General features: G+C 46.2%; 1 protein-coding gene across 5 annotated transcripts in view; it reads left to right on the forward strand.

Annotated features, from left to right (window-relative positions):
* The window catches only part of ZDHHC14 (zDHHC palmitoyltransferase 14), a 273583-nt gene that overhangs the window by 211126 nt on the left and 39559 nt on the right, over positions 1–22898 (forward strand). For all 5 annotated transcript variants that reach the window (XM_072828984.1, XM_072828971.1, XM_072828994.1 and 2 more), the window contains exon 4: positions 21372–21509. In XM_072828984.1, coding sequence (XP_072685085.1) covers positions 21372–21509 — 138 coding nt within the window. The remainder of the gene's footprint in view (positions 1–21371; positions 21510–22898) is intronic.

Here is a 22898-nt window from a genome sequence, read left to right on the forward strand (position 1 = left end):
TAAAAGTATGTATTCATAATAATTCATTGTTGACTTGAGTTGCCTAGAATTAAACTGTCCCCCAGCAACAGATTGTTTTGTGGAAAGAGAGTGCAAAGAAGTACAAGACAGGCCTCCTGCCCTTGAGAAGTTTGTTGCCTAAGTATGAAAAGTTAACTAACACCATAAAGAATATTTGACAAGTTTATAGCACTCAGGATATCTAGTCTGATCTTAGGATGGTCATTTTAGATGAATCCTCATAAAGGAATGAGATGGGAGGAAAGTGAAAAATTAGATGACAGCTACCCTAAGGCCCTGAATGCTGTCCAAGAAAGAGGGGACCAGACTCAGCTGCTAGCATGGAATGCTGAAATAGGAAATAGAGATGATATGGCTTTAGGAGAACCAATCTCACATAGTATAAAGTGAATCGATGAGATGTATTAGTTAGCTACTGTCCAGTGATGCTGTATGACAAACACCCTCCGAAATCTCCATGGCTTTTTCAAATAGCACTTCTCTTTCTCATGTACCTGGAGTTCATGGGGTGGCTCTGCGACTGGCTGGGCTTGGCTCGAGGGATTGATGAGGGTGAGTCTTCCCCTCAAATTTAATTCTGAGGACCCAGGCTGAAGGGACTGCAGCTACCAGGCTCATGTTCTCCTCACAGTATGGGTCACTGGACCACATGATGGGGGTGCCAAAGCAAGCAGTATCTGAAGGCCTCTGCTTACAGCACATTTGTTAAGCCTCTAATGACCAAACAAGGCAGATGGCCATGACCATGACCGTGATCTGTCAGTAGGGCAAGGAAGGATGATACTCTACCTCAAGAGGAAGAAAAGTGAATATTTGCTGAAATTATCCAATCCATCACTTGCAGAGAGACTTGAAGACCGAAGATCAATCACTTTTTGGTTGTGTGTCTGTTCATCTTTGTACAACCTACAGTGTCTTATAGTCCAAATGTCTGTTGTTTTCTTGAGTTTCCTAGCATTGAAATTGGCCTCCAGCAATGGATTTGGGAGTTAGGGAGACAAAGGATAAAATATACATCACCAGCCATGAAGTTTCTTCTACCAGCATATCTGTGGCCGATCGGCTGATCCAGCTGCTCGATGTTGGGTGTTAGACAATAAATGTTTCACAAAATTCCACCCACTGGCAGTAGCAGTTGGATAGGATTGACCTGTTAAGGCCTGAACAGTTGGATGATGACTAATAACCTGTGCACTTTTGTTTTGAAAGCTTAGAATAGGTTTGTACATTAAAAAGCTATGAAAATAATTTGGTTTATCAAAATATGTTTTTATTTTATTCTCAAAAAGCTGAAAACTATTTTAGATAAAAGACTAATTGAGGGGCACCTGGGTGGCTCAGTTGGTGGAGTGTCTGCCTTCAGCTCAGGTCATGATACTAGGGTCCTGGGATCAAGCTCAGGTCAGGCTCCCTGCTCAGTGGGGAGCCTACCTCTCCCTCTCCTCCCCACTCATGCTCTTTCTTGCTATCTCTGTCTCTCTCTCTCAAACAAATAAAATCTTTTAAAAATAATACTAGTTGAAATGGAAAGATTAAGTTGGGAAAAAGGAGAAGAGGAATCACTTACTTAGAAATTAGTAATGTAGGGTGCCTGGGTGGCTCAGTTGGTTGGGCCTCTGACTTGGGCTCAGGCCATGATCTCAGAGTCATGGGATGGAGCCCCACATCTGGCTCCCTGCTCAGCGGGGAATCTGCTCATCTCCCTCTCCCTCTGCCCCATCCAGTGCTTGTCCATATGCTCTTGCTCTCTCTCGCTCTCTCGCTCTCTCTCTCTCAAATAAATAAGCTTTTTAAAAAAATAAAATATCGGAGAAGGACAATCATCATATGGTTTCACTCATATGTGGAATATAAGAAATAGTGAAAGGGATTATAAGGGAATGGAGGGGAACTTAGTGGGAAAACAGAGAGAGGGAGACAGATCATGAGAGACTCCTAACTCTGGGAAGCAAACCGGGGAGGGGGGGGGGGTGGGGGTGGGGGAGGGAAGTGGGGGATGGGGTAGCTGAGTGACAGGCACTGAGGAGGGCACTTGATGGGATGAGCACTGGGTGTTATACTATATGTTGGCAAATTGAATTTAAATTTTAAAGAACTGAACAAAATAGAATAAAATAAATAAAAATTAGTAATGTAAAAAAATTAATGTGCTTGTGAAGAAGACATTATTATATTTTTATTAAGGAAGGAAAATGAATGCACAGAAACAATGTATACTAAAATAGCTCTTTGGCTTATATGATCATAAAAGCCATCCATCATATATTTATGTGGGGCTTTTAACTTTAGGAGGTGGTTCTATATGTTATCTGTTACTTCGTCTGTTGCTCACAACCAGCCAATGCATCAACCGAGGTGGAAAGTATCACCCCCATCTGCTAAAGAAATCTGCTTCAGAGAGGACAGGAACTTGCCAACAGTCAAAGTTTGTAAGACTCTAGTAGCCTGAGCTAGAAGGCATCCTCCCAAGCCCTGTGGGAAAGTGGGAAAGCTCGTAACGCACAGATGCAGAGCAGAGAGAAACTCAGATGAGCCTGAAGGTAAGCAGCAGATGGACAGTAAGGTTTTAACACATGAAGAAAGGCAGTAACCTCTACCCCAGCCTGGTAGAAACACGTCATCCATCCAAGGAGCGCGGCTCTATGCCTGGGCACCGGGCAGGGCTGCGGCGTGCAGGGAGAGTAGGAAGATGAGTTACACATGCTCACCAGCCTCCGAAAGCCTCTGAAGGCTCCAGGATGAGTAAGGAAAGTGAGTGTCTAGCATGACCTAGCTGGACCCATGAAACTCATAAGTAAACTCAGCATGCTAGTTATTGTCCCAGGATTACTGAGAGGTTAACAAGACAAGGTACATGTGTAAGTATTTTAAATCTTTAAAAATCTCTCATGATAATTATATTAGCCTCCTGAATTGACATAGCACCTGCTTTTGTACTTGGATCGCGCCTTCTCCTTCCCAGGGCTCCCATGGGTCCATTAAGATCCAAGGGGGAGAGTTTAATGAGGTGAGCTGCGTACTTGAATCAGAAGGTACCAGCAACTTGAGTGGAAGCAGTGAGCCCCGTATGTGAGAAAGAGTTCAGTGATCTATCCCGATGGCCTGGACAGAACAAGTCCCCTACAGGCTCACAGCCAGAGCTCAGTTGCCATGAGGACAGGCAACCCAGGGTTGTGGCTCTGCTACAAATGCAGCTTACTGCTCCCTCCAAGGACAGGGCCTGCCGGGGACCAAGCACCTTGTTTCTAGAGTTTGCTTAGAGCAGGGATTCCTGATCTGGGCACCCTGGATGGAATTCAGGGGTCTGTGAGCTTGGATGGGAAAAACAATTACATCTTTATTCTCACTAGCCTCTAAATGAAATTTAATATTTCCTTCAATTATGAATATGAGCCACAAACCACATTAGTAGTGTTAGTCACCACTAGAAACCACAGACATTTTCTGATGCCTTCACAGTTCTTGCAGATATTCAGACTAACATTTATACTTGTCACTACTTCACAATTACGGCAGCTGGGAAACTATAGCTTCTATTATTTGGCATATTAATAAATAAGCATACATTTCATTATGTCACAGCTTTTAAATTATTTTGAAAATAATCCTTATTATTTTCTTTTGTCCTCTCATGTAGTTTATGAATTTAAAAACACACAGGGGGATCCCTGGGTGGCGCAGCGGTTTGGCGCCTGCCTTTGGCCCAGGGCGCGATCCTGGAGACCCGGGATCGAATCCCACATCAGGCTCCCGGTGCATGGAACCTGCTTCTCCCTCTGCCTATGTCTCTGCCTCTCTCTCTCTCTCTCTCTCTCTCTGTGACTATCATAAATAAATAAAAATTTAAAAAAATAATAATAATAAAAATAAAAAAAATAAAATAAAAACACACAGGGAAGGGAGGTGGTCCCTAAGCTTCATGAGGCCACTGACAGGATTCACCACACACACAAGAACCCCTGGTTAAATCTTGTTTGGATTCCTCACTTGTTAGAGAACAGACTTCTGAAGATGACAGGTAACATCTTTTCTCCACCCCACAACCCTCCAGAGAGTTTGTGTTGATTTTTTTTTTTTTAGTAATACACAATAACATTTCTTTCAAGAATGCCATTTTTAAAAGCTCTTTAAAAAAGAAGAAAGAAAGAAAGAAAGAAAGAAAGAAAGAAAGAAAGAAAGAAAACAAATGATACTGGGCTCATTTCTTTTCCTTCCTCTTTTTCTTCCTCTTTCTCTCTCGATCCAAATGCAGGTGTGCGGCACACAAACACACAACTTCCTGAGAGTAGGTGGGCAGGCAGGTGGACCACTCGCCCAGGGCAGCCTGCTGAGCCTGGGGTTTAGCCACTCCCAACCCGTGGGTGTTTTCTGGGAGCATTTGTGTAACCCTTTCTTACAAAGAAGGGACCAGAGAGTTCAGTGACAGGATGAGCTGTGTGAGACTGGTCTTCACCACCTCTCTGGGTTCTTAGGTAAACAGAATCTATCTTAAAAGTTATTTAAAAGTTGTTGAGAATCCCTTCCTTCCCACTGTGCTTGTCTTGGTCCCTTTATACTGCTGAGAAATACTGGGGGGAAAAGAACCCTTGGTTCTTAAAACCTTCCCACAAAGGATAATATGGCATTGTCACAAATTTGAAGCAGAGATCCTTTCCCAGCCCCGCATGGGTTGCATAATGGTTTGTACCACATACCTTTCCACGGAAAGTAGGCAAAACTAGGTGGTATCAGGAGCATATTCCTGACTTTTATGAGTTAAATTCAACAACAACCTCATAATAGACTGGTATGCCGTTTATCATATAAGTAACCAGCTTTCTACCAAGCGGTTTGTGCCTGAGAAACCATTGCTTATTAGTAACTGATTTATAGGTTTGTTTTTCAGTCCAATTAGCTGGGGAAAAAAACCCCTACATTTTTTCCATCTTTGATCACACTGAAGCTTTGCTGTAGGATTGGAAGTCGCCAGCATCTGTGCGCCTGGGATGACTAAAATGTTGTGCTCAGGGAAGCGGTGACTCCTAGGCTCGTGATCCTCTAGGGCTGTACACGTGGCTGTATGTAGGACTGTCTACTGACTGTCAATGGTCCATCACATCAGGGCCTGTGTGAGGCAGCACTGGGGAGGCAGTGGTGAATGTGGTTAACAGGGTCCTGCCTATAAGGAGCTTACGGGTGGCTACTGAGGAACGCATGCAAGCATCCATGCAACAGAGAAGCAGAGATGACCAGTGGAAGTATGGGGTCATGTGGGACAGGGCCACGCAGCTCCAGGAGCTGTCCAGGATGCCAGCTGGAGGGCAGGGACCCCCCCACACACCGTAACTCTGCTCCCTTCACCCAAAATGTCCCCCCTCTGCCAGTATGCTCTCGCCCCTCCTTTGCCCAGCTCTTTACACTTTGCACAGCGATGCCAAAAAGAGCTCTGAGCTTCGTGGTGGGTGGGGTGGGTTGTCATCATTAGCTGCCACTAATGAAGAGTCCAGTTTCAGCCCTGCCACCTGTAGTCTTTTGCTGGTGTTGGAGCCACAGGATAGAGAAGGAGGGAGAAGCCAGTCCTTCAAGGAATGGTCTATAGGCAAAGGCCAGACCATGGGCAGACTCTTTTTTTTTTTTTAAGATTTTATTTATTTATTCATGAGAGAGAGAGACACACACACAGATGCAGGCAGAGGGAGAGGGAAAAACAGGCTCCATGCAGGGAGCCTGATGTGGGACTCGATCCCAGGACCCCAGGATCACACCCTGGGTCAAAGGCAGGTGCTAAAGCACTGAGCCACCCAGGGATCCCTGTGGGCAGACTCTTATGTGAGCAGGGGTGGAGTGGGAGCCTCACCTCAGGGTGTCAGGGGACAAGCAAGGGGCCCCCAGGGGAGGATCCTGGCTGGACCACGGTCTGGACGGTCTGTCCTCAACTTTTTGCCTAAAAGTCATCAGCAGTTTCTTGGAGAGAAAACCAAAAACTAACATCCTAACATACCTTTTTTGAACATTTGCCTGTGACTTTATAGGGTGAGGAGTCCTAATAGTTCTTCTGGGGGAGCTTCTGATTCCCAACGAGGTCCTTTGGTGCATCATTGCCACCCGAGTAGAGGCCTTGGCCCCCTTACAGCCTGTTGTCCACAGACAGCTGAACTGGGTCCCTCTGAGACAATCTGGACCTAAGAGTGGGAACAATCAAATAACCTGCCCAGCCCACCAAGTCCGAGTGAGGTCACACATTTCGTATTCTCATCAGTCACCGTGGATGAGGCTGTGGTGGCAGGAGGGCTCACAGCCCACATAAGAAAAGGCAGGTGACATTGGCCCACAACCTGAGAAGGGCGGCCTTGGGCTCAGACCCTGGACTTTGCAGGAGTGAGGTCCCGGTTCTGCCCATGTGTTTGGGGACACAGCCATCCCTTTGTGCCAGACCTTGTTAGCCAAGCTCCCACACCGAATGTGCAAAGCCAGAAAACCACTGTGTTCATTTTCAGCAAATGACTGTGACTCCCTGCCCCAGGGGCCAGAGTTCTCCCGCCATGCAAAACCAGCCCTTTCTCTGCCAACGGCCAAGCTACTCGGGTAGCCAGTTCATCATCAGACTGCCAGTTTATAACCGTGGGATGGAAATATAACCATGATAGGAAGCAGAACCCTCCAGGGCACGCCCTGTGGGGCTTTCTGGATGATTGGGTCAGATACTCTCACGAGAGTGAGAATAGTTTATATGGGCCCTTTAGAAAAATGTTTTGTTAGAGGACTCTGATCGTTTAAAATAATGAATTTAAAACAATTTTTAAATGTGTCTTTTTTATTCTGCACATTTCCTTATTTAAAAATGGTTTTCAAAAAAGAAAGCCTGCGTGTCTGACAAGATGTGTTTGGCAAGCACATCCCCCGCCAACAGGAGGGTCTCAAGGACAGAATTCCTGCGGCCTCGGGACCCTGTCTCTGTCTGTCCTGGGTGGGCACTGTGGCACGCCGGCACCGTGTTCTGTGCACGCTGCACGAAGGCCTCCTTCTGCGGCAAAGGCAGACTGGACCTAAGCCAGAGGACAGTGGTCCCCGGCCATGGGTTTTATTTTTATCTGGCCAAGAAATGCTTGCCTCATTTCTGCCTATAATTGTCAAACTGCAACTCTGCTTTAAAAATACTTTTTTTTTTTGACACCCAGGAAAGCCATAGCAATTACTTCATGAAAGTCTGTTTCTGTTGGTCTCACTGGCCACCTGCCCTCCATGTGTATCTTCTTGATTTGCTGTCACCCTGATGCGCACGTGGTTCCTGGCTTTGTCTCCGAGGAGCATGTGCTCAGCTCTGAGTCCGCTTCCTTTGCCTTCCTGAAGCCTGTCTGTCCCTCAGGTTTAGGCTCCAGCTCAGGCCTCTGCTCTGAGCTCCAGGCTGACAGAGGCCCCTGATTTTCTGACACCTCCACTTGGGGAGCTCAGAGACTTTCCACGTCAGCAGGTTGGGGGTGACCCCACCTGGCTGAGAGCCAGGAGGTTTGTTGGTCACTCTCTGAGTGGCAAAAACCTAAGAGTCACTTTGGACTCCTCCCTCCTCTGTCCAAAGTTAATGTGTCATGCAGCTCTGTACATTTTGGGTCCCAGGTCCACCTGCCTCCCCACCTTTACTGTGCCGTGGCCAGCTGCAAGCTGCATTCCCTTCGCACCTTGACGGGGCAGGGTCTCCTGGCGGCCTCCGCCATCCATCTCTTCTCCGCATCCGATCCACCCTCTATGGCTCCAAACAGAATGTGATCCCACTGCCCTTCTTGAAAAGTGCTTTCGTGCTGGTGGTTAATAGGAAGGAGGCCCAATTGTTAACCTGCTCTGCAAGAGCATGTTCACCCTGCCCAACCTCCCCTGCTTGGCCCCCTGTCCTCTTCTCCATTCCTGGGACAAGCCACAGTGCCCTCTGTGAACTCCTGCCCATGTTTCAGGGAAGGACCTGGGGTGGTTTCTCAGGGAAACCCCTTCCTCCCACAGCTTTTTGAACTCCGCCTGCATGCTCCCCAGCTGTCACAATACACTGGGGGCTTATTTGGAGTGTGAGCCCCAAGAGAGCAGGCTGTGCCTGTTTCCCTCGTCCTGTGTTTCCAGCACCTGGCACCTCGCCTGGCCTGCAGGTGCTCAGTTAATATTTGCTGATGGAGGGAGCAAAGGAAAGGAGGCAGGGAAAGAGGAAAAAGCAATTAAATATTCTCTGGTTGTATCTACCTCATATCTCCATTTTACCTTTCTCTCTTAAAAAAAAAAAAAAAAGGGATCTTGCTTTTTTGGTCCTCTGACTAGGTTGGTGCTCTCAACTGGAACAAAACCGGTTCCTTCCCGCAATCTACACTAAATAAAACTCACAGTCCCACCCTCAAACCCTCAAAGTTCAAGAAGTACAAATGAAAATCTTCAGACTCTAAGAGAAACGGTAGCAAATTATAAAATATAAGTTTGATCAGAAACTAAGAACCCTGCAACAGTCCCAGGAGGATGGAAGTGGCATGATTGAGAATATATTTAGACCTATTGCAGGTACAATATATACATAGATTGATTCACTGGGCTAGTATTTGGGGCCTGTCATATGTCAGCTGCAAATCTGAATAAAGCAGTAGTTGCTTTCAAACGTTTTTCTTCCCTGCCACTCACAGTAAGAAATGCATATATTCTGGTACTCAATGTATACAAATGCTCAGCTAAAGTTTCATGAAGCAGTAACTTGATGACATGAGATGCCTCGATATTTTCTATGCTATTTTTCTTCTTCTTCTTTTTTTTTTTTTTTTGATTTAAAGGCTGGTCATGGCCAACTAAATTTTATTTCGTGACCCACTACTTAATCACAGCCCTTACTTTGGAAAACCCTGAATAAAACATAGGCCCTTCCTGTAAGTAAAGCCAGCAGCGTTCTGTGTGGGTGCGCGGCGGCGGGGACAGAGGCAGCAGCGGTGGAGTCATGCAGGGTGAGCAGAGGTCAGCCTCCAGCCGGCTTGGGGTTTTAGGGCATGTCCTTCAGAACCTGAGTACAACACAGGTAGCAGACCAATCTAGTAGGTAGGTACACCTGCCTGCCTGCCTGCCTGCCTGCCTTCTTAGAAAACCTCAACTTGTAAATGTGCTGTTTGAAATACTTCATTTTCAGCAAAGTAAACTATAGGTCAGCTGTTCTTAAGACCTGGTCTAAGACCAGGCTTCAGGAAATTGTATGGAAACTACCGTGTATGAGTGTATGGGGTAGGGGGTAGGAGCCCACAGTTTTCATCAGATTGTCAAAGCGTTTGGGAATAAAAAGTGCTAAGAACCACTGCCCTAGAGGTCAAAAACCTGAGTTTCTGATACCGGTGGGGAACAGTAGACAAGAGGGTGGAGTTTTAGCCTTTGCTTCAACCATCTTCCCTCATTAACCTCATTTCTATCATACTCTTCTCTGTCATACCTTCCACGAGGCCCTGGCCCCTCAGCAAGAGCCTCCCCCTCCTGGCTGCTGGATTTGAGCCTGGTAGCTCCAGCAGGTGTCAGCCACGAAGGATTCTCTATTTGCCCCGAGGCTCTCCATGGGGAATGGGATGTTAGCCTACTCCAAGTTTAACAGTTAATCACCACATCCCTGCTGTACTTTGCTCTTAGATGCCCTTTGTAAATCCTTTCAAACAATCTAGTGGAAAATCTAGCCATTAATCTACTTCAATTAGAAAATCACTTTCCTAGGCCATAAACCTATGGCAGTTAGCAGGTCTGGCTTCATGGGTGGCAGGACCCAAAGTCGATTTAATGCTCTGCTGTTGCTACCTTGAAATTCTTATGAATTTTTTTTTTTTTTGAGAGAGAGAGAGGGAGAGAAAGAGTGTGCCAACAAGGAGGGAGCAGGGAAGGGCAGAGAGAGAGAATCTTAAGTAGGCCCCATGCCCAGCACAGAGGCCACCCAGGGCTCTACACGGGGCCTGATCAAACAGCCTTGAGATCATAACCTGAGCTAAAATCAAGGGTCAGATGCTTAACCAACTGAGCCACACTGCCACTCCTCTTATGAATTTCTCTATAAGTTGCCCTATAATTTCCACTTTGCAGTGGGCCCCACAAATTATGTAGGCAATCCTGACCATTAGATAGAACCTTTGGCTTGATCTTTTGAGTGCCTTAGTTTAAAAAAGTAATTAACGATCCACTGGCTAGACAGAGTGACTCAGTGAAGTGCTGGCATGCTTTTCATGAACAACAGCAACCAACAAGAAGACAACCCCCTATATTTAGCATCTGAGAAATCTGTGCTGATCTGATTCTGGTGGGGGGGAGTATTTATGTAGCACTTTGTAGTCTCTGAGTGCAGTGTAGTCTCTGTTCCTTGCAGTTCCCCTCACGTTCTGTGCTTGGTAGAGCAGTGGTGTCTCCAATGAACTTGTTTCCTGGTTTTGCATCTTGTAAAATATTTTTTTTTGTATTTTTGTTGAAGGTTAAACATGTGTATAAATTGTAAATATATTTGGTTTATTACAGTAAAGGCTTTAGTACCAACAACAACAAAAAAATCTCTGAGTGCTTTAGAGCCACCAGTTCATTCAGGGCCTAACCTGGGTCTAGAAGAGGGCCAGTTCTTATAAATTATTTATACTACTACCGAAGCCTGCCAGCACTTCCTAATTTTGTGTAGAGTAGACACAATCGACTTCAATTCTTGACATTTTTATTTAGCCAAGCGATTTTAATATTTGAATTGGAAAGAACCTTTACAGCATATCTAACTGCTGGAGCCCACAAACCTGCCTAGGTAACATTGCTAAGTAGGCCTTTAGGATTAGGGTCACAGGTCCTCTATCCCAAGAATCCAGTGTCCTTTCAACAGGACAGCACCAAGCTATCAATTTACAACAGCAGGATACCACGCATACTGAGAATTTAACTTGGGACTACTTGAAACAATTACAGCAAACACTTACTAGCTGATTGCAAATCTAGGGTGAGGGGAGAGGGTTGTAAGCGGTGGACCATTTTAGAAATTGGAATAAAATGGGGAAACTCAATATATAAAACCGATAGATGTCTCTCTGCTCTAGTTAAAAGGGAAGAAAAGATGAATGATTGGGTGGAGGGACATCCCAGCACGCAAGAAGTTCAATCTGGAAATGCATCAGTTCTGATTCACATCAAGGCTGCACCCAATGAGGAGAAGGAGGCACCAGCAGCAAGAGCCACATAGGGGGTACAAGCAAAGGGCTCATGTGATCGTATTTGCTTCAGGTGGCCCTCCTAGCAACCGTGTGGAGCACTCACTGATGGGGTGCCCCAGGAAGATTTTACAGTGGTTCACAAAAGAGCTGATGAGGGCATATGCACTGCAATGGCCTTCAGAGACAGGAAGCAGAAGCATAGAAAAGATAGCAGGAAGACAGTTAGCAATCCTGTTGACCAGCTGAATATGAAGAATGAATATAAAGGGCAGAAATGAGTGCATTCTCTACGTTGTGCAACTAGTTGCCTTGCCTTGAGGGTGCCATTTGCTACGATGAGGCCAGCAGCGAGGAGAAGAACAAACAGGGAAGCATAATGACTATAGCTTTGGACCCACTAAAGGTGAGGTATCTATGAGACAGGTAGGTAGAAGTGCCTAGTGGGCAGTTGGAAAGATAGCAAGAGCTCAGTCAAGGTGAATTTATCTGTGAGAAAAGTAAAGGAGCCTGGGATGAATGACATCCAAACACACCCTCAGCTAGTGCCTTGTATTCAACAGGAATGACTGGGGCTACCAACTCCCAACTTTACCCTCCCAAACCTGGATGTTTGCCCCAGATCATCAAACCTTGCACCAAAGTGACAAAGGAACTGTGGAATCCCAGGCACATGCCCTGGAATGCCAATCACACAAGCAGCTGGAGATGCAGATATTTGAGGGGGCTTAACATCCGTGCAGAGTGACAGCATGCTATGAGAATTTTGGAAAGCCCTACAGGGGACTTCTGAGCTTCAAATATCCCTTCTGCCCATCTGAGTCTGATTTTGCTTCTATTCTATATCGCAAAGTAGGGCAGCCAGGACTTGTCTCAAGATAACTGGACTGAGCCAAGAACCCCTGGCTCTGAGAGTGCTGGGCAGGAAGGGTGCCTCAGGGTCTTCTAGCCAAGGCCTGCCTTTTAGAAATGGGAAACTGGGGACAATTGTGAATACTATAAAAATGAATATCAGCTGCATAAACTGAAGAAGGATTCAGGGGGAGGACAGGCCCCTCTGGCTCTCCTGTCTCACACTTGTTCACATCATCTTGTAACATTCAGGCATTTGTGGTAGCCACAAGACACAGTGTAAATACAGGTGTATTTCCAGGTGAGATGTTATAGGGAAAAGCACCCTAAAAAATATAAAGCACAGCACATATTTGCTATCCTTTCCTTGCGCTGGTCTTATGTTTTAACACTACTCTTGATGGGGTGACTAGGTGACAGGCACTGAGGGGGGCACTTGATGGGATGAGCACTGGGTGTTATGCTATATGTTGGCAAATCAAATTCAGTAAAAAAATATATACAAAAAAATTAAAATTAAAAAAACCACTACTCTTAATGAAGTTCTTAAGTTCAACTTAAGAAAAATGAAAAGTCTCAGAAGTTTTGCAAAGAGGTTTCATTCTGGATAGTTTTTTTAAGATTACTGCTCTGAACACATCAGTTTGCTTTTCAAAGGAACCATCATCAGTCCCATTGAGTCACTGCATCCTGCTCATTGACACAGCTCTGTGCCTGAGATGACATCAAGTCACAGAAGCTTGCTTACTCCAGAAGAGCATGCCCACCAGGAACACAGGCTTCCAACTGTGTATGTGTGTAGTCAAACTAAAAGATTTTGAAAAGCCTTAGAATCTTTAGCTTTACACATATAACATACCCACAGGATAACTCACTTCTGAAACCTTCATTGGGGATAAATTGACAAAGGCTTCAAAAAATACAGTAACGAGATGTGAAAGGACCTGTGACTCAAGAGTGTGGAGAACGTGGGGGAAAACAGCAACTGGCCATCAAAAGTAGTTCTTGACCCAGACCCAGCACGGAGCAGCTGCGGCCCTGGCAATTCCATCTGGCTCCGAGCTTTACTTTCCTCACTATACCTGGGGACCTGTGCCGTCTAAGTCCCAGGACCAGTGTGGGGTAAGCGAATGCAAACAAGTACTAAAAACCAGAAAGCCCTACAGATGTCTAAGCCATTCCAATATAAGGTGGTATTGATATTGATTTCAAGGCTTGGAATTTCTAGAGAGGAATGGAGAAGTTTCTGAGGGGTGTTGGTTGTTAGCATGATCTTGTCTTCCAGGCTCGGAAGATAATTTTTTTTTTTAATTCTGTGCAGATTGAAGAGGAATTCCCACAGTTTCTGGCCCTGCAGACTCATAGATAGTCGGGGCGGGGGGTGGGGGGTAAGGCTGAGAGGGGCCTGGGTGGGCTCAGAGAGTGACTGCCAGGAAGGAAGATTCCCTGAGCACCCAGGTACTGGCTCATCATGCAGCTGATTTCAGAGTTTCACGACACAAGGACCACCCATGCCTCAAGACTGTTTTCTTGAGGACATACAAATTTGAACTTACATTACTGATTTTATCATGATGAGCCAGAGCTCTAATCCAGCAACTAAATTCCAGGAAACCCGAAAAGCTCAACAGTGGGGCTCTCATCCTGAGTCTTCCAAGGGCGGAGATGCTGGGACAGCCAGGGCTGAGAAGGCAATGCCATTCTCCTGCCTCGTTGGAACTGATGCTTCTTAGGATGCCCCCTGCTGGATCCCAAATTTAGAAAACTGTAGGATTTCTTTCCTTCTATCTCATAATAGGCCAATTCACTTTTTATAAAGTCATCGTATTTTTATTAACATTCTTACATCTCCTTTCAAAAAGTATTCGTATTACAAAGTCTTTTCCTGTCTTCTCCATTTTTTTTGGCAACGATTTCTCTTTGCTTCTCTGGAAAGATCTTTTTTTTTCCCCTCTTACAAATTTTGTTGTCATCTTTGTTTTCTAGCCAGCAGATCTGCCTCATGGCACAGCCACTTCCAAAGGCTTGCTTCTTCCCTGCATGTTTTCCCTTATCCTAGAAGCAGAAAACTCCCCCAGCATCAGAAACCAACCTTACAAACAGAAGTTAAACAAACTGAGAAATTTGAGGAAATAGAAATGTGTACAGTTTGAGGAGCTGAAGGGACCTTAGTTGTCTATTGTTAAGCCTCCTCCCTTGATGCCCAAAGAGACTCAGGGCCATGCCAGGTAATGGTGAAGCCAGAGCGGTGGGGGGGGGAGAGGTGAAGAGGAGAGAGACAGTGGCAGGAGACGCTTTGATTCTACATCACTGCCCAAGATTTTGTTAAGCAGCATTGGAAAGATTACAACAACTCTACACTTACTAGTCGGTTTTACATGGAAAATTTTAGTTTTTTAGCAAAGGGAGCTAAAAGCTGTAGGATCTTAATTCATTGGACATTGGCAAGGGCTCAAGACTGCAAACATCTGTACAGGTACTAATAAAACACAGAGTCATTTTGCATTTTATTTAACAGCTCAAGAGGGCCTTGGGGCTATTGAATTCAACTTTTTACATGTGAAAAAATTAAGTCCCCACATAGAAGTGATATATTAATACTTTATAACCACAGAATTAGTATGATAGAATTAGTATGATATTAATGGATAGAACTCATTTTCAGATAAGGAGCTAGGAAGTGTTGGGAGGGGGTAGGAAACTTTCCCTGATATATCCCTTGGCCCCAAATAACCCCCAAGCCTCACAGTCTCAATAGATTTATCAAATCTGTATGTGTCTTAAGGTGTTCCCACTTCTGATTTTCACTTTGTTGAGAATGAGGTCATCATTTTAAACACTGGAGTAATTTCTGATGGAGAGTAGGCACCCCAGACATGAGCTAGGCCTTTTCTGCATGCCTCAGAGGACAGATGCCCCCGAACCAGAAGAGAGAGACCCACAGGGCTTACCAACAGAAGTGCCGGTCCTGTGGTGGCCATGTTCCTTTCTTATTCCCATCCCTGTGATCTGCCCAGAGGTTGTGGGTGCCCAAGCATGCTGCTCCAGGAGGGAGGGCACCCCGGGTCCTCAGGCCCACCTGGCACAATGACCAGCATAGGAGGCAGTAACAGGTGGTGGTTAAGGGTTCAGATTAACACCTGGATTCCAATGCCAGCTTTTCCATCTGCACTTTCTCATCTGTAAAATGGGCATAATAGCATCAACCTTACCAGGTTGTCAGAGAAATAAGTGGCACAGTTCATATGAAGTACTTAGCACAGTGCCTGGCAAGGACTCACTGAGATAAAAGAGGATAAAAGTGAGAGAAGGAGGAGGGGGTAGAGGGAGCATGCCAGGCTGCTTTCAGAAACCTAACCAATCCTTGAACACAGCAGCAAAGCTATTTTAACTTGAGTCTTACCAAAAGTTTAGAACAGCATGAATTATTTTGTGTCTAAGAATTGCATGGGAACCATAAAAGCCAGGTAACAATATGTACCACTCTAACATTCCATCATTCTAAAAATAAAAAAAAAACCCCAAAAAACAAAATATACTTCATAGGGCAAGATTTTTCTAATCTGAGAGGTTAAGAAAAAAAAGGCCTGGGTTTAAAGAAAAAATAATTTTCTGTCTCATACTTTTAAAAACATTTAACTTAATTTAGAGGTAACATTTAAATTAGGAGTTTTACATTTTAATTGCATGTTTATATCTCTGATTTCACATGATTCTCAAGACACTGTTGGAAAAGGAAATTGGGATCATTATTTCCTTTCTCCTTGCCAACCTGAGAGGCAGCCCATCCAGAGCCCAGGACTACTGTCTGGAAAATGAAAAATTTTCTGGTCCTATACCGAGGGGATGATCTTTGTCTATCTCTGGATGCCAGTCATGAGTTTTAGAGCCCAACTCTCAGATTTTAAATTCTTGACGTTTCCAACATTGTATTCCTTTCTCTGGAAGCCTTCAAATACAATTTTTGCAAATATTTTTCCCTTAATATTTCAGTGGATTTTTCTATCCTTGCACAATTCTAATACTTCTCCTATTTTCCTTGTGTTTGGTGTCTTTTTCATATTGCATTTCTCCCCTTAATCTCCCTTTGTCAGGGGAGAGGCATAGTCTCTGCTCAGAACCTACAGCTCCTGGTGGGCAGTGCCTCACCTCTCTTGGTGATTCCCTCATCTGTAAAGTATGAGCATAGCACCTACTCTGGGACTCTTGTCAAGGATAAATGACAAATGATGAAATAATATTAATACGTAAAAATGTAATAGGCAGTTGGAAAATGGTACCTTTGGTCATCATTAATAATAGTGTAATCGTTATTATTTTGAGTTTGGGGTTAATAAAATAAGACCATAATTCTTTTTTCTGAAGTATGTTCCCACTGGCCAATTTAATGCGACCTTCTTTCCCCACTTAACAATCTCAGGGCAGGTGACTTTTTGAAGTTGGCTTTCATCCCATCCACAGCGTCTGGGTCCCCCAGTGGTGTCTTATGGAACTTTAAATAAAACCACTCTGCCTCCCCCTGATAGTGGGAGAGGCCAGAGGCCACCTCTCACCACAAGCTGATTCACACCAACTGTCCAGTCAGCGCTTTCAGCTCTGGTCAGCAGCTGTCACCACTCAGCCTCCTCTGAGCACATTCGAATTTCACAGAACCCTGCCTGCCTTTTCCTCTGGTTGGCTCACCCCAAATTTTCTCTTTCACCAGCATTTTCAGTGTCTGCACCTGGCAACCAGGAGCAGCGATCGCTTGGAAGCCTACCAAACGCGATTAAAGGCATCTCTTCCTTGGCTTGGTGCATGTTTGTGGAGTGTCTGTCTGCCAGGCTGTTTGGGTGGCTAGACATGGTTTCTCAACGTGAGCTCACCTGGGGAAGGCGGGAGGACAGATCCGCAGATCATCACAGGGCAGCGAGATGCTAACAGGGCTGTGGTCAGGGTGCCCCAGCTAGCTCCTCGGATCTCTCATTATTTTAGAGAACCTTCCAGATTCTTCCAGATTTACCAGCACCCCGCCACATCCCTGTGTGCCATTCCCCTCCCGTCAGGCTCTGTTCCTCTGTGCAGCAAAGCTGAGCACAGATCCCCAACAGCATAGCACAGGGAACAGCTCCTGTTGCTTTTTACAGGAACTCTCCAGAATTATAGCCGCGTAGCTACCACTCCCTTCTGGCAGGGACCAAACTTCCGAATCAAGGAATGTGGCAGCAGCTCCAAACTGTTTTTTTAAAGACTCTCCCACAGCACCCCCACCCCACCCCCAGTACATAGGACACCCCCATTTAATTTTTCCATGCAGGAAATACACAAACTGACCTCTAATGATAGTTGTGCGAGATGTCTCAGATGTTGTGGATGCATGCAACTAGCTCTGCCAGCTGTTGGGTTCCCCTCTCCTCCAGATGTTCTCCCTCTCAGCCAATTACTGCCTCACTCAGGTCCCCAGGAGCACGTCGTGTGCAGCTGTGGCCACTTCCTCTGGTCCCAGCTCAGCTCATGCCCAACTCTTGTCTACTCTTCTTCCCGAAACCTGAGTAACAGAAACCTCCCCGTCCAGAACGACCCCAGGCACCCCTCTTCCCCGAGCTTCCTCCGCTCTGAGCTAGGGTGAATGTGTTCAGAGCAAGAGGCACGCAGGACAGGGTGAGCGATCCTTGTCCTGATTTTATCCTTGACTCGCAAAGGAGACTTTTGTAGGCTGGCCAGCGCTGGCGAGAGAGAACAGGCTGGCTAGCTGCTAAGTTAGGAGGAGTTCACTGTGAACTGTGAGGAGTGCACTCCTTGAGTCTGAGCAATATTTGGAGTCTGAAAATAAAGTATCCTATCAAATAAGGAAGACCTTGAAGCCATGGAGGATTGTTGTTGTTGTTGTTTTCCTTCCTAGCACGTGACACAGCCCATGGAAACATGGAAAATACTGAGTAGAGGCAGGGGTGCATTTGTGGCCAGGAGCCCTAGAGGCAGGTGGAGCAGGCTTTGCCCCAGCCTCACTACTCATAACCATGGGATGTTGGCAACACACTTGCTGGCATGGGTGTCCTTTTGGTGGTATAAGGGTTTAGTCAGTCATTTGACAGGTATTTATTAAAGACAGAGTAGCATTGGCAAAAATGGAAAAAATGAATGATTTTTGGAGAAAAGTGAGGGTAAAGCTGGCATAGTCAGGACCGGTTGAAGGCAGCACGTGGCCATTTTGGCATCACCAGTGTGTGGTTGGCAGCTGAATGTTGGGATGAAGAGAGACTTCCCAGTGGTTGAGAATCCACGGAGAGGGGAAGAGGCCCAAGCTGAGCCCTGGGTGCGGAGAGGGAAGCTGAGGAAGGGGATGGGGGTGGGAAACGACACTCAGGGCAAGGGGGCCAGTAGACAGAGATGCCCACTGAGGCTTTTAGACTCAGTTTACCACCACAGGTTCAACAAACAAAAAGGAAAGACATGAGACACATTTGACAAAAGAATTCCTTGGGGAGCGCGCATTTCAGCGGGGTTTTTGTTAGCCTACAACGTTTTCAGTAAGACAAGTTTCCAATCAGAAACTGCTTCCAGCTCAAGACTGCCAGAGAGCCAGGCCTTCACACCATTCCCGAGATATCACCGGTTTTGCAGGAAGCCTCTCAGACCCCATGAGCAAGGGTCTGATGCATCTCATCTTTCCCATTTGCTCAGCCTCCTTCAGGAAGGCCAGAGTCACAGCTTCGCTACAACCTTCTAAGCTAAAAACAAAACAACTGCCTGCCCCCCCTAGCAGTGGTCTACGTGGGCTTGGAAACCCTTGTTCTTCGATGGGGGTGTGCATGATGTTAACTGTGCCTCCCAAGCCCTGGTGTCGTCTATGCTGATAGGTGGCTTTCACTTGAGGAAGAGGCTCAGCCCACAACATATTTGGGATTTGGAGATAAGCTTTCATGGCTGGAATCAAGAAGTTCTGACCTAACATGTACTTCTCTGCCCACCCCACCCCCGCCACATCCTATTCACATTTTCCAATACTCATGGATAAGGAAGAAAAGCGTTCTCAAAATGACAGACTCAAAGTCTTGGAAAAATATGGTTGGTTTAGATTTTTTTTCCTCTTTGTGTCCTTCTTTGTGTAGACATCTTCATGTACAGCCTGTGTAGACCAGTGACTTGGGAGAAATGAGGTCATTTTGACACAGAAGTTAACTGTTCCAGCTGTGTGGGCTTGGCAGCACTTGCTAATATGGGACAGAGTACATCAACAGAGATTACTTCCCCCAAGTGTCAGCCTCGTACAGGCCATCAGGTTGTCACCAGGCCAGTGAGCTCTGAAATTTCTCTTTGGGTTCTCTGTTCAGACTGGCTGTTTCTTGTTAACGCCACTTGCAGCTAGGATGGATCTTACAGTTCCTCTGCCACCACTGTCCCCAGTGTCCCTCACACCCTTTTCAAGAAGCAAGTTTGCAGGAGACATAAAATAGGAGATGAGTGATTTATGACAGGGGACATAGGTGCCTGGCTTTGGACTGGCTTACTTACACAGTCACACCTCACACAGGTCTCTCTGTATGCTTGTAAAGCATATAGGTATTTAAAATATGAAAACTAGGTTGAAAGTAAACTTGGGAAACACCTCGAGTAAAAAGCTAAGTTGTCCAACCAGTGTTTTTAGCCCCGTCAGCAGTGGCGGCAGGCAGTCCGATCAGGGTGTGTGTGGTTCATAGGGCAACTCTGGATAGTCCTTCTGGACTGAGGAGTAGAAAAAAGAGAAGCCCTTGGCCATGACTTGCAAGGGGAGGGACAAATCACAATCACATTATAGACTTTGTGTGAAATTCCCACGAGGACGTGGGTTTGTACACAGGCTTCCCGGGGTGACAGGGTAAGAGTGCCAGGAGCCAGCACTCGGGCATTCGCAGGGTGCCAGGGCCAGTGTATGCAGGGGTAGACCGACCTCAACCTCTAGCTCCACTGCTCCTGAGCTGCAGGGACCCCTGCCAGCAATCCCCCCTCTCCAGGACTCAGTCTGCTCCTCTAGAAAATAGGGCAGCATCATTTTCCTCCTAGAAATGGCTCGAGGCCATAGGGTACTAAGGTATGTGACTTCTCTTGACAAACTACAAAACACTGTGTACTTTTATTTATTTTTTAAAGATTATTTATTTATTTATTCATGAGAGACACAGAGAGAGAGGCAGAGACACAGGCATTGGGAGAAGGAGGCTCCATGCAGGGAGCCTGATGTGGGACTCGATCCCAGGACCCCGGGTTCATGACCTGAGCCAATGGCAGACGCTCAACCACTGAGCCACCCAGGTGTCCCAACATTGTGTACTTTTTAAAAATGCTTTCCAGGGCATTATTCAACCCCAAAGCAACTCTATAAAAGCATCTTCGTTTTACAGGTAACTTAGCTGAGAATTGCAGACTAAAAGATCCAGTGTGTTACACTGCACATGAAGATGACAGCTCACTTTTTAAAAAACCCTACAACTATTGAAATAGTGGGGGCATTCCTCGGGAAACAGTTGTTATGGGATGGGAGAGCAAGGGATTATCCCTCTGTCCTGGCTCAGGCCCCTGTGACCTCTCTCTACGGCCACTGACGAGAGAGGTGGTCACTCAGTCCCACATGCACACACATGCACATGTGGACACATACACATGCACACACACGTGCATGTGCACATGCACACACACTTATACATGTATGCACATAGGCAAGCAAGAGGCCCAGCACTTAACATCGCATCTTAAGGGAGGACTGTTCTGTGCATCTCAGAGGCGTCTTTTTAAAAGAAGGAAACCTTGACTTTTCTCATCGTGATGAGAATTTGAGTTTCCCATTTCTTTAAGCTGCTGTTTGAGAAGAATGCGTGTTCTGGGTTTTTCAAGACAGCCAAGTTCTGTTAAAAGAATGAACCCATTCTCGAAGTGTCTTCACGTTAAGCATTTCTCTGAGTGGTGCATTTGGAAGTAAGCGGTGTGATGTGATTTTGTGATGCGGTCGACCCTTGAACAACACAGGCTTGGGGTGCGAGGCCACTGATACACACGCACAGCGCTGTGAGTGTGTTTTCCTCTCCTCGTGATTTGCTTAATAACGTTTTCTTTATTGTAAGAGCACAGTATATGATACATGTAACGTGTGAAATACGTGTTAATGGACCGTGCGGGATGGGTAGGGCTCCCAGTCCACAGGAGGCTGACAGTAGGTGGTTTCGGGGGGTCAGCGTGAGGTGGGGTCCCAGCTGTCTGGCCGTCAGTGCCCCAAGCCCCCTCACCATTCAAGGGCCGACTGTGTTCCCAGAGTATTGGGGAGCGGCAGGCGGGGGGCTCCCTCGTGTAAAATGACATTCTATTAACTGATTTCCCTATTTTTTTCTCTGCCTCTCATTTCAGAACGGTTTGATCACCACTGTCCCTGGGTAGGCAACTGTGTGGGCAAAAGAAACTACAGATTTTTTTATATGTTTATTTTATCTCTGTCTTTTCTGACAGTCTTTATATTTGCATTCGTTATCACCCACGTCATTCTTCGTAAGTATGCTGGCGAAATCAGATTACGTATGTAACCATTTGCCTGCCTTTGCTTTTCTGATTTAATTTTGAGTTAATATTTTGATCATTTCGGGCTTTCTCTTTCTTCTCTTATCCTCTTCCTGTTCCTCTCCTCACTTCCAGCCTGCCCCTTTCATGCACTCTTCTTCCCCTCCCTGTCCTCCCTCTCTGTCCCCCTCCCTCCTCCCTGTCACCCCTCCCTGTCCCACTCTCTGTCCCCCCTCCCTGTCTTCCTTCCCTGTCCCCCCTCCCTGTCCCCCTCCCTCCCTGTCCCCCTCCCTGTCCTCCCTCCCTGTACCCCTCCCTGTCACCCTCTCTTCCCTCTCTCCCTGTCCTCCCTCCCTCCCTGTCACCCCCAACCCCCTTCTCTGCCCTCCCCATGCCCTCCCCCATCGTTCCTTCTACTCCCCATTCCTCATCCTTCCAGCCACAGCTGCCAGGTCACCCAGATCAGGTTCTCTTTCGCTTACAAGACTTTTTCCTTGATACACTTGCCCCTGTTCCAACCTCAAGGACCTCACTTTCTATTTTGCGAGGGGATCCCTTGGAAGAGTCATTCCCACATTTTGCACAAAGGATAATGTGCTGCAATGATAACCATCAAACAGAAGTTTCGTTTTTAACGTGACACCAGCTTAAGCAAGAACAGTCGCCATCCCTAGGAAACAATGTCTGGGGATAAAGACTGGGTCTCCTCACACACATGCACACACACACACACACACACACACACACACACACATTGAAGATACATGATTGAAAAGATTTTCAGTTATCTGCTTCACGTTAGTAAATCCCTGAAGGAAGGAACTTCATTAAAAATGAGATTTGGAATAGGAAGGATTTTACTAAGTACTTGCCCAAGCAAATGACATCTTCCTTTCCCATTCTCAAGGTCATAACTTCGAATTTCCTTTGTCTCTTGATTATCTGCTTTCCAACAACAGGGAATGATGAGAAGGAAGTGAACGGCTTTGACCTAGGAATTAAGCCTTTAAACTTCCATCCCAGGGCCATTAGCGACCCTGCAGGCCAGCGGTGCCCCTGTCCACACTCCTGAATCACATCCACCCGCCAGCAAGCCTAGAGCTCCCTCCTGCAACGTGCCAGGCAGTTTCTGGCTTCAGCCTCACTGGCTTCCCCTGCAGCAGTACTGAAGCCATAGATGGCGTGTGCTCAGGCTGGAGTCACCTTCTGCCTCTCTTGGTGGCGTCAGTTGGGGCCTGGGCAAGTCAGCAGTATGGAGAGTTTGTTGGCCAGATTTGGACATTACATGGGATCTCCCATGTTTTCATGGCATTTTAAAACTTAGGTCCCTTCTTTTTGACTGGAATCCCTCCATGCAAATGTGACACCAGTTTGTAATCT

Source organism: Canis lupus, chromosome 1 (assembly GCF_048164855.1).
Source record: "Canis lupus baileyi chromosome 1, mCanLup2.hap1, whole genome shotgun sequence".
Classification (NCBI taxonomy): Eukaryota; Metazoa; Chordata; class Mammalia; order Carnivora; family Canidae; genus Canis; species Canis lupus.